The sequence below is a fragment of the Montipora capricornis genome, chromosome 4 (assembly GCF_036669925.1).
Source record: "Montipora capricornis isolate CH-2021 chromosome 4, ASM3666992v2, whole genome shotgun sequence".
Lineage (NCBI taxonomy): Eukaryota > Metazoa > Cnidaria > Anthozoa > Scleractinia > Acroporidae > Montipora > Montipora capricornis.
In genome coordinates this window covers 55829461-55841960 of record NC_090886.1, presented here as the reverse complement: position 1 = coordinate 55841960, position 12500 = coordinate 55829461, and the positions used below count along the sequence as shown (strand labels likewise).

Genomic DNA, 12500 nt, shown 5'->3' with positions numbered 1-12500 from the left:
TGGAGGAGTATACATATCATCCTCGAAGTGTGTTAATTTCAAGGTGTTGTAGAGGTACATGTAGTCCTTCCAAAAGCCCGGTCTGGCTGGTCAGTTCTGTCAAATGGAAAGTGTCCTTACAGTGATCGGTCTTACAGCCATACCGCATTTAGGGTGTAGGGGTGGGGCTGTGGTGAGAGCCCCCCCACCAATATGGCCCAGGTTTGATTCCCAGACTGGACCTCATCTGTGGGTTGAGTTTGTTGGTTTTCTACACCGGGGACTCTGGTTTCCCCCTCAAGGTTAATTTGTTGATTTCAGTTTACAGTGACCCCAATTAGTACTTCAGTGCTAGACACTTGAATGAAGGTCCTTTTCTTTCCTTTCCTACATGTATACTGTTAGCACCGTTGCACAACTGAATTTCAAATTCAACCATTGACAAGTGGGCGCAGTTGAGTGGGCACTAAAAAATGTTGGAAATCGGCAGAAAGAGATTAGGGTATTAAAAATTAAGGAGAAAGTGCTGCGTTTGCAATCTTGGTTACATTTCCTTGTGTTTTTTAATAAACTGATTGGCCTTTCACGGAACATTAGTCACAAACTCTGTAGGATTTAAAAAGCATTTTAATCTGTTTGCTTAAAAAATGCCCTTATACCGGTAAATGCATAATAATTACTATTGTCATCAAGGCAGGCTGTCATAGTTATTTTTGTTTGCAGCCTGTAACTGTGAAAAGGGAGCGGAAAATCTATATGGTTTCTGTGATGTCAATACTGGTCAGTGTTGCAAGAAAGGAGGAAATTGTACTATCTGCCCTGTAAACTACATTCCCACAGCTGAAGGCTGTGAATACTGTGGTGAATGTGTTGGGCGACTGCTGTCTACTGTCACTGACCTGGATAGGAATGTAACGTTGGCCCTGAAATCATTAAAGCAAGGAACAGCAGGAATTATTGCAGAGCTGTATTTTAAAGATGTGAATGAAACTCTACAGAGGTATAGGATCTTCACTGGCTTTCTTTTCAGGAAATTCATCAGAGAGACTTCTTTTATGAAGATTTCTAATCTATTGATGTATTGATGTTTGTCTCATCTCTGTCAGTTTCAGCCCTTGTGTGGTCTATCTAACTTTGATTAGCTTTTGAAGCAAAGAAAAAACACAACTTCAGTATCCACTATTTTCTTCCTCAGGCTGATTCCACCAACTAACAAATACAATTCCACCATGGAAGCAGTCTCTCATGTTGTAGGAATCTCTGCCTCAAATGGTAACATAGCCATGATTTTATTGTGGTTTTTAATTTTAATGTCAAAAGTTTTCAAAGATTATATCTATTGTCCAATAGGATTATATTCTAGTGATGTCTCTCCAGCAACTTCTTGTCTAAGCATCGCTTGAGACTTGCAGGTGCAAAAGTCAATCCAGATCAACTAGGATTGGTCACCTCAGATCGAGAGAAAAACGGTTTTGTAAAGCAAAACTATTCCACGTTTGCCCCAATTTCACAAAGGTTAGCTTAACATTGAGGGATAAGGTGATTTCTTGAGGCCTTAGCTTTTTTTTTTTACATCAACCAAAGTTGATCCGGTCGGACTTTTGTACCTGCCTGCTTGAAACTGTGGCAGTTTAATGGAAAAAGTATTGTTGGAACTATGGCTGAAACTAGGTTGGATGCCCAGAATATCCAGGTGTTGCCTTCTTTGGCAGCCAGACACAAACTTAAATTTTATTTATAAACCACTTCCATAAATGGCAACCAATTATTAATTAGACCCTGCTGATCTCATTTTGGAGAATTTTGCACATTTAAGCCCAGGTAGAGAAGCATGTTACCATAACACCTGAAGGAGCAGGGTCACAAAAATAGTGGTACAACTGTGGCACAGTGGTGAGAGCACTCATCCTCCAGCAATTTGGCCCCAGGATCAATTCCCATGCTCAGTGTCATGTCGTTTGAGTTTGTTGGTTCTCTACCCCGCTCCGAGAGCTTTTTCTCTGGGTACTGTTTTTTTCCTCTCACCACCAACATTAATTTTGGTCTGCTTTGATATGATTTAAGTTACTGTTTCCTCGATTTGTAGAGGGCTTGTGCTCAGCTGTAAAGAAAGGGATAAATACCTCTTACTAACAGAGTTTGAGGACAGTACGGTAAAATTATGGACCAAGTTTTTTTCTGTCAATATATGGGCCAAGAATAACGCACGGAGGCCATAAATCAATGAGAACAAAATGAAGATTCATAATTTTACAATTCGGACCGAGAAAACGAGGTGCGTAAGGTGTTCATTATATCTCTGCTGTAATCATGTGGAAAAGGAAACTAGTTGAAGTCAAGTGGAAGGCTCAACTGCCACAAAGATGCATGTGTCAAAATCTGAAAAACTAAATCATCTTAGCTGTTTGAAATAGTTGCAATTGCTTGCAAGATTCAAACAGTTTTACAAGTTTATGCAACAGAAACTACATTAAAAACTTGTTAGAGAATGTTTTATTGAAATTTGAAATTTAGCGGGTTGTAACAGTGGGCCGTACTGTAGAATATGGCCCACTAAATTGAGCCAATCACGGCGAGCGTACTGTCTCAGAGGTGTAACAATTAACTATTATAAAATACATTTTTGGCTGCCATTTTGAAAGTAGGTCTATACTGGTTTCCTTGCCTTCAGATTTAACTGTGACTCCACACTCTCTAGTTGTGAGAGGCAAATATAACTACCCATTTTCTTGATTACCTGGTCCTAAGAGGATTGAAACAAAAAGAACTTGTTGATTTGTTAAAACATAGTGAAGCTGATTTCAAAACCCTTTCTTGCACTTGTAGAAAAATCTGAAGGTCAGTAATGTGCCTTTGTCTGGCTTAACCCCATTTAGCCTAGCATGACCATTTGATTTTGGCCAGCTATGAACCCTGATTTAGCAACTGTGAAGCATGTATTTATTAATGGGAAAACAGAGAAATGGAAGAGAGAAAAGGAATAGAGAAAACCAACCTTGACACAAAACTTAGGGTTTATTTTGCCTGCAAAAACTGTTGATTAATTAGGAAAAAGAAACTACATGTATATGTGTCTAAAATCTTAGTCAACCTATGACCTACCAATACTACAAAAGCTGCGAGACGGGCATGTACTGTATTATCAGGCCAGGAACAGCCATGGGCAGACAAGTTGATTCTTGTTAGGAGCACTTAGACTGTTAAAAATTTTGATTATGCCATCGTCGCTATTAATAAATGCATCATTTATCAAGTAAAGTAAAGTAAATTAAAGCGACTATACAATGTATTTAATGTCAATATCTCATAACAGTACATTATGTAATTTAAGTGACAAATCTGAGGTTGACAGTGCACTCATTTTGTTCCCCCCTCTCCATGAGTGCTCCGTTTTACAGTTATTTAAAACTACTTGAGCTACACTGAAAGGAAAGAAGTCGAAACAAGGATGTGAGCTCTTGCACTAAAGTCGTGCACTAACCAACTGTCCATCCTTGCTCCTTTCAAGAAAGTGTAGGTCATGATTAAATCTGACCTACTGTATTGTAGAATTATTGAAAGTAATTTAGGGAGTAGATGATAAGGAAATCTTATTTCACTATTCCATTGTCCCACTATCAGATGTAGGAAGCCAAGAAGGCCTTATGCAGAGAGCAGAGAATTACGAGAAGTCAACAGAAGAACTAAATGACAAAGCTGCTGCATTATCTCTTAAAGCAGCAAAGGTTTTAGAAAATTCAACATCCACTAAAGAAGAAGCTCTGGAATTGGAACAAAATATTAAGGATGCGCTTAACAGAACTCAAGGTGAATGTGAAAGTTGATGTGTAACATGTAAATGTTGGTACATGTAAGTGCTTGGTTTCTGTCACATGGGTTGTGGATGAATTGTTGGGCTCATTGATGAAATAATTGGTCAAACTCTTGAGCTTAAAGGAAATGTTTATTTTGGAAGTAGAAACCTGTTTCTCAAAAGTATAAACTCGAAAATTCCATTGGGTTTTTGCCTTTTACAGCAGTATTTAGTCCACAGGGTTTCCCCCAAGACCTTGTAGAAATGTTGTCTTTTCTCCTTTCTCAATAGTTTCTGAAATTGACAAATGTCATTTTTTAACTTTCAGATATCATAGATGTTGCTAAGAAACTGGCAAATACCCTTAAGACAGACAAAGCAAACCAAACATTGTTACTAGCAACAGCTGAGGAGATTTTAAGTGAACTGACCAATAGAGACTTCTTTGGTCTGAACGCAACAATTAGTGTAGAGCAGGAACTTGTAATGACTTCTCTTAGCAAAATGGAGTCACTTTTGAATGAGACATTGAGTCTGTGGAGTGACATAAGTCTTGCCGGTGAAACTCTTGACATATTATTGGGTATCTTTGGTGTGATCAAGAACAAGACTAGTGGTATTTCAAAAAATGCTAGCCATGCCATGGAAACAAATGACATCAGCAGGAATTATGACCCTGAGGTAAGTCTCAAGGGTTGATATCCTCATTTTTCAGGTTAGTTGGATCTTACATGTAGAAATTGTAAGAGTGACAAAATCTCTTCCCTTCTTTCTCTTCCAGTTTCAAAATTGTGCTTGCCTAACACCTGATTCACAAAGGTTTTGGCTTCTGTCTTGTGTCAATTTTGTCATTTAATTGTCCACCTCTTCTTAGACTGGTATTAACACACCATTTTAATTTAAATTGCTTAGTGTTAACACAACTTTTTAGGTAAAGTATGTTGAACACAAGTTTGAGAGTCCCAAAGTGCCCAATTCCTGTGCTCAATATTGATTCAGCAGTACATGCACGGTGCATTTTTAATAGACACAAGGTTATTATTTTACAAGTAGTTACCGTAAACACCGCTTTAAGCTGCACCTTTTTGCTCAAAATTTTCGGGTCAAATTGTAAATTTGCAAAAATTAACAAGTTTAGCGAAAATTCTTAAGTCTGTATAGACCTGTGCAGCAAATTAATAAGAACTTCATAAAACAATACCACATTACGCATTGGTCATTGCTTTTGCGAGTTTGGTGGCTCCTAACAGAGCCGTTTTTGTTTGAGCTTACACTTTGAAGAAACAGTGCATTTACATGTACTAGTAAGACATCTTTGTCAAGACTCCACTTTTGATTTATTTTAATTTCTTTCAAATTTTTTTTTTTCCAAAAATTAATCTCACTTGCTAAACTCGGGGTGCGGCTTCTCTGCAAGTGCGGCTTATACGCCGGTGTTTACGGTATTTGCTGAATATGTTTAGGGTATAAGAGCAATCTCACATTCTGCCTTCAGGAAATGTTTTGCTTACTGTTGAAGAAATTCAGGCCAATTACTGTGTTCATTTGGAACTGTCAACATTAAAACCTTTTTTTCTTTTTTTTTTTTTTGGGGTGGGGGGGGAGGGAGTGAGGGAGGGGGCATGTTAATTGACTAGTAGATCAAAATAATAATGCTTTGCTCGACTGGAATCTTTCTTTGTGCTTCAGACACCACTAACAGAAGCTGTGGAGAGAAAAGAAGAAGTTGACATTGCGTTAGTGAACTTGCAAGATGTAGTCACATCTACCAAAAGTAAACTCGTGTCTGCTAACAGCAGTTTGCAGGTAGAGATCGCCAGCTCAAACATTAATTTTTTCTACTTAACTACTTTACATTAATGTAAATGATTAGGAAAAATGTCTTGCTCAGAGGTCAGAATTAATAATAATAATAATAATTATTATTATTATTATTGCAGTCAAAGGAAATTTAATGAAAGGTATTAATATTTATTGGGAACATTTTGAAAATAAAAATAAACGGAAAATGGTTTTTGGTATTAATTTTTTTAAAGTTTTTCCAATTTCCATACAGAAAAAATGGGAACGTCTATAAGCATTGCTTCTTTAAATCTTTTGCTATTTCAATACAGTCGAACCTCGATTATCCGGACTTTTTCTCTGGTCCCAATTTTGTCATGAATATTTATTAGTCATCATCAAGATCCCTAGCCATATTCTTTTTAAAACTGCAGCGTTGAAAAGTAAAGTAAACGCGAGTTTGTTTCTCTTTCAAAAAGCAAGATAAAGCAGCGCTCGCACACGTCATAACTAATTATAATGCAGAACTTTCGAGTTCTGATTGGCTTAGAGTTGCTTTGTTGCTAAGTGAAATTTCACGCTCTATCAGCTCGTTCGGCAAACAAGCTACACTGTCACGAGTGTTTATTCACGATCATCATGTCCTTGAAGCGTAAGCGATCCGTTCTTTCGATAAAAGATAAACAGGCTATAATTTTGCGATTAGACAAAGAAGAAAAAGGAACCAATTTGTCAGCTGAATATGGCGTTAGTAAACAGCAGATATCTGATATTCACGATCATCATGTCCTTGAAGCGTAAGCGATCTGTTCTTTCGATAAAAGATAAACAGGCTATAATTTTGCGATTAGACAAAGAAGAAAAAGGAACCAATTTGTCAGCTGAATATGGTGTTAGTAAACGGCAGATATCTGATATCCGCAAGAGCAAGGAAAAGATCATGACGTTTGCCGACACGTGTACAGGTATTCACAACGGACAGTGAAGATGTAGACCATATTGTTTCCCAAACGATTTGCAAATGTTTTGTTCACAATTAAATGTTGCTTTCTTAATGTAATCAGTTTTTGTTCCTCATTAATATTCATATTCTCGATTATCCGGACCCTCGATTATCCGGACTATTTCTTCTAGTCCCAACGAGTCCCGATAATCGAGATTCGACTGTACTACACATTGACTGAGGTGCTTCTCCAAAGAAGTGCTACAGAATTAACCCTTTCAGGCCCGATAGTGCCAAATGGCACTTATAGATTTTACTCTGTCTAACGCCAGACGATTTTACTCGTCAATGGGGAACCCCTCGGGCCTGAAAGGGTTAAGCTAACAGCATCCAAAAACTATGTCCCCGTTTAACCAACTGACTCCTGAGGGTTCCTACCCCGCGAGCAGTTGGTTTCTCCTACGCATCCCGAGAGAGAAGCCACTGCGAGCAACCGTTTGATTTTCCATCGGGCATGTGCGAAGTACGTCACACCCCACATGATGTATTTGACATCACTTCATCTTATTTCATGGGAAATCCCTACACAGCAGGCTCGCCCAAATGCAGGAGTTCCATAGCTGAACGCACGTCCAAGCGCCAAAACAAGTTAATTAACTCGTTTTACTGGTTCAAATTTAATTTATTCGTCCTTGGCACTGGACAGCGGCTCACTCAAAGAAACTAACAGTTGCTCGCAGTGGTTTCTCTCTCGTGAAGTGTAGGAGAAACCAGCTGTTCGCAGGGTAGTGGGTTCCCAATTAACAAGTAAAATCGTCTGGCGTTAGAGTAAAATACTAAGTATGGCCGGTTCAGGGATGAAAGGGTTAAAAGGTAGTGTATATGAAATACTTATTGGGAACAAATTGCTAATTATTAAGTTATTAAGTTAGAATTGCTTTTTTTTTAGGCCTTTAATGGAAGTTTTCTCCAGCTTGATAACTTGATTAATCAAGTGAACAAAAGAATGAGTAATCTTACCAAGACTGTGAATGACCTCACTCCATCAGTTTTGATGGCTCAAAATCATTCAGAGGAACTGCAAAAACAGGCCGATGAATTGGAGAAGCTCTTGACAGACATTGACTTTGCCCAAAAAGCAGTTAATGCTTCACAAAGATATTCTGACATTGCCACTTCCTTGAATGAGTCCCTAGCAATTGCCAGAGAAGCAGAGAAAATTGCTATGGGTGCAATAGAAAAGGTATTGTTTTTGTCAAGTTAGCAAGCAAATAGCATTTTTCCCTATGCACCTAGAATCATTGGTAGTTTGGAAACTTTGTAAAAGAGAGAATTTTTAATGCTGTTCACTGGGCAGTCTGTGGCTTCTATAATTTGTGGAAGTGCAAGTACACTAGTAAAAATTTTGGTAATTTCCCAGCATTATAGACAACATTTGTACATAATTTACTGCCATTTGCACAAAATTATAATAGCAATTTGCATTTCTTCACCTTTGGATGGATGTTTACTCCACAGTTTGCTGTAAAGAAAATTGCCATAGGTACAGTTTAGCAAATGCAGTCACAATGAAAGTTTAAAAGCAGTATGTTCTTGGTCACGTAAATGATTATGTTGCACTTTGAACTGTAAGAATGAGATGCGTAGAGGTTTAAGAGACCACAACTGTCATGATCAATGTGATTGGCAGACATAGGATACCCACAGAGCAGAGAACTTCAAGTATAATAGTGAAAATTTGTCATTCCCTGTATAAACGTTAGGCCTTTGTTTTCGTTATTCACAAGTAGGGTAACATGCAGCTGGGCTACGTTCTTTTTTAGTCTCAAAATGTCACCAATCAAGCCAAGCTCTCACAGAACAGAAGTTCCCTTCTAAATGAGACTGCATCCTACACACAGAGCAAAGTTGACAATGAATTGACTAGTCTTCTAGATGATGTTAAGAAAAGGCTTGAAGAAATAAGGAGAAAAATCATGAAGGTATCAACCACCTTGTCAGATGTGGAGAGTACTTTTCCTGGTTTTGATGACATGGCAAATGATATTGGTAAGCATTCCCATACCATTGATCAGTCATTGTTGCGGCAGTTAGTCAGTTGACTAATCATTTGGTCATACAGTCAATCTTTTACACTGTTACATGTAATTAGGTGTAACATAAATAGTTGTATCTTGCCTGTTACACACTCAGGTTGGCTGTGTGTTTCTTCTCAGTCTTATTCAGTGGACCAGAATTACCTCTGTATCTTAAAAAACAAAAGATGTTTTGAAACATGATACTTTGCGCTTGTTTTGCTGGCTCTTCTCTTTTTCCGACAAAAAGGTCCTTGTAAAAGATTGCACCTTCTCAACTTAGTGAAGTGAAGTGAAGTGAAGTCTTTATTTGTTGAGGGTAGCTCAAAATAGCATCTAAATGCTAATAAACTAGAGGCCCTCATTACAAGATGAGGGCATACAGGATGTTAGGATGTTTGAGTAACAAGCGTACGTGTGCATGCAAGAGGTTGATTGAGGACATCTAGCCCTATAGACACTTGCATCAAGAATTTAGGATTAAACATGGAAAATCTTCAGTTCAATAGTGTGGTAATAAGAAAAATCCTATTATATAGGTGGCAGAGCAGATGAACTTGAGAGCAATGCAACTGGCTCCAAGAACACAGCAGATGATGCAAAGAGAAAAGCCGAAGAGATTGAGGTGAAATGTCTATCTTCAAGTCAATTTTTTTTTCCAATCATCACAGTTATGAATGTTTCCTAATTGCTAATTAAAAGAAAAAGCCTGAAAAATTCAGGTTTGAAGGAGATTTGAACCCATGACCTCTGCGAGAACAGTGCTTATGACATACGGGGCAAAATTACTGAATGCTGATTGGGTGAGACAGAGGGCATTTTTTTCTTAATCACGAGGGCACTTTTGGTAATCAAAAGGGCATCATTGCTCGATCCTGATTGGTTAACAGTTGCTTATCCAGAGCAAGCAAAGTTCAACAAGAGAATCTTTTTCCAGATACTGACTAAACTGCCTTTTGTCAACATGTAAAATACAGGTTTATCAAATTAAGCGCTATTTCTGTTGACAGCATTGAATTTGGAATTGAACTTTAACCAAAATGAAAGCATGTTAAAGTAATAGTCATTTGTTGTAGCATTGAATGGGCTTCCCTCAATAATTTTGCCCTTTATGTGATAAACATGTAAACGCAAATTGTGCCTGAGTTGCAAATACTTTGTGAAAACTTTGAAAATATGCATGAAATTAATCCTTAATTGCCCTTGGGCCCAAGTGATTACATATACTAATTGTGCCTTTCCAATTGAGTGACCAGGCTGTTCATCATCAGAATTATCTAAAAAAATTAACTTGATTCTTTCCACACTTCAAATACATATTTGTTGAAACCATAAATTGAAAGTCAGCTATTTAGATTAAATCTCCATCATTTTGAACTTATGTTCATTTCCCTTGGTTTTCCCCATTTGTTTGTTTAGTCATTTTACTTCACTTGATTCGAACTCGGTTGTTCCCAGCTCCCCACTAATTTAAACTAATTTGATTCAACCCTTTTTATTTGAAAGATTTAATTAATAGATGGTTGACAATCATCTGACACTGTCAGAACAGAGTGACAATAATTTTAATAACTGGCTTTGCCCACTGCACATGATTCTCTTTGTACAATCTGCCGGTCTGGTAAATAAAAAGATAAAATGTCCCGTATTTCCTCAATCCCACCCCCTCGCTAAATATCCCGTATTCCTACCTTTTTTTTTTAACTTGAAGAGGGGCTGAGCAGGTCTTTGTGTTGATGTTTGGAGCATGTAGTCTCTCAGGGGGGTGACAGCGCAGACCGTTGATGAGGGCCAAAAAATGGTTGGCTGAAATGATATGTTCGACCTTGACATTATGAGCAATGGGCAATGTCAAAGTTACCATTGCAAGTGAATTTGCTGCCTCAAAGGAAACTGAAAAAACATAAGTGAGAGCCGCTCACAGCATGAATGAATCGGATCAAGGGACTGGCCTGGTTTTAGTTTGTCATGAATACTATGTAGGATAGAGACTGTAATGGGAAGGCGGGTTCGCTTAGAGTACCAAGGGACGCCTTTATGCCACCAAGCGTCTTGTAAAGTAGCAGGATAGAGGTGAAATCCAGGGAATAGCCAAACTCAACGTGCAAATTTTTGACTGCTGCCAGATAGACCCTATTAGTACCATGGGAAAGGGAAGATGACAATTGCGCACCAAAATGTATCAAAGTTGTCTCACGGACGGGCAACAAGGGGTACCCAGGCGACACTAAACGATGACCAAGGCAAAAACAGGTAAAAATTGATGCTCCCGAGAAGAATAAGATGGGTTGAAGTGGCAATGAACTTGAAAATGAAATTGGCCGCTTGCATGGTTAGACTCTCAGCAGGGGAGCAGGGTTGGGATAGGGAGTAGGCGATGCATCTGGTGCAAGGAGGCAGAACCGGGACACCTGGAAGCAAGAGAGACTATCAGCAATGCTGTTGTCTAGCCCAGAAACATGTTTGGCAGTGAAGGTAAAGTTATACTTTAAGGTTTGGAAAGTAATTAGACAGATAAGGTTCATTACACAAGGGATCCTTGAGCTCTTAGAGGATACTATATCAACCACAGCTTGATTGTCGCATTGGAAGCAAATTCTACGGTTTGCCCAAAGGGGATCCCACACCATGCACCATGCACCATGCACCAAATAAATGGGAAAAACCTCCTGTCTTGTAATGCTGATGCCCACAGAAGTGCTCAAGAAGTGTTCAGGGAGCCATCCACCTTGGAACTATAGGTTATTGAAAAATGCCCCATAACTGATGGTACCGTATGCATAGGTGTGCAAGAGAATTTGTGGTAAGGGTTCAGAGTAAGGGGAGAGAAAAAGGGTTACCCCATTCCAGTTGGAAAGGAAAAGTTACCATATGCCAATATCCATCTGAAGTTCGTGCTTGAGAAAAATATCCTTCCCTAGGTGGTTAAGGCCCTTGGTCAGGTGTATGATGCAGAAAGGCGCGAAATGACGTGGCAGGCAAACTGCAAGGTCCCAAAAAGGGACTGCAAGTCCCTTAAATAACAAGAACGTTTGTTGGACCAGCTGGAAAGCATAGCCCTTGCTTTGAGAAGTTTATTCCCTGGGAGATGAGCCTGCATGAGTACTGAATACTGGGTTATTTCCATAAACTCAAGGGTGGGTGAGGGAACCATAGGGATAGTTAATTCCTCAAAGAGAGTCAGCACTTGGCAGAGGGCAGTGGGATGTGGAGGGAGGTTGAGCAATGAAAAAATCATCCAGAATGTGAATGACAGATTGAATATTAAGGTGAAGTTCTACCAACCTTTCCAGGGCATCAGAAAACTGGTTGAACAGGAATGGGGCGCTACGAAGACCAAAGCAGAGATTTTGAAGGGGCCTCGTCATGGATGGAGGCTAGTTGTTCCCTGTTGCAGGTTTTGCAGCAATGGCAGAAGGGGCAGGGGTCTTGGCTGCATTGGAGGCCTCGGTTGTAGTTGTTGCAAACCCCGCGTTGGACTGAGTTTGGGCAAAGGGCAGAAAGGGAGCACCCATGAGAGAAATGGTCCCCACTCCCACAAATGGTACAGCAAGACTTTGCCTGTCCCGTGAAATTTAGCAGGTACAGTTGAATATCACGTTGCCCCCAGTTTATTGAAGGGTTGCTGGCCGCTTTCCTTCATAGGAAAGCCAGTCAAAACCGGCAAATTTGCGGTGAGCAGGCCAGATAAGCACCTGGTAGGCAAACATTTTGACAGCCCTGTGGGGAAATGAGGTAAGGAGGACTGTACAGAAAACTTTGAACGCAGACAACCACCTATCGATCGTGTCGATGTACATCTTTTTTTCATAGGAGGAGGTAGGGATATTGACATGTTTACCCTCAAATAGTATCGAAATCCCAGGAAGATCTTGGTAAATAAGGGAGGGGTTTTCTGGCAGCAGGGGATCAAACTCAACAAACTCAC

General features: G+C 39.3%; 1 protein-coding gene across 1 annotated transcript in view; it reads left to right on the top strand.

Annotated features, from left to right (window-relative positions):
- LOC138047587 (laminin subunit alpha-like) overlaps positions 1-12500 on the top strand; it is a 103330-nt gene that overhangs the window by 58160 nt on the left and 32670 nt on the right. The window contains exons 30-37 of the mRNA XM_068894503.1: positions 703-979; positions 1175-1251; positions 3601-3786; positions 4101-4453; positions 5462-5578; positions 7447-7740; positions 8321-8546; positions 9112-9197. Of these exons, the coding sequence (XP_068750604.1) occupies positions 703-979; positions 1175-1251; positions 3601-3786; positions 4101-4453; positions 5462-5578; positions 7447-7740; positions 8321-8546; positions 9112-9197 (1616 nt within the window). The remainder of the gene's footprint in view (positions 1-702; positions 980-1174; positions 1252-3600; positions 3787-4100; positions 4454-5461; positions 5579-7446; positions 7741-8320; positions 8547-9111; positions 9198-12500) is intronic.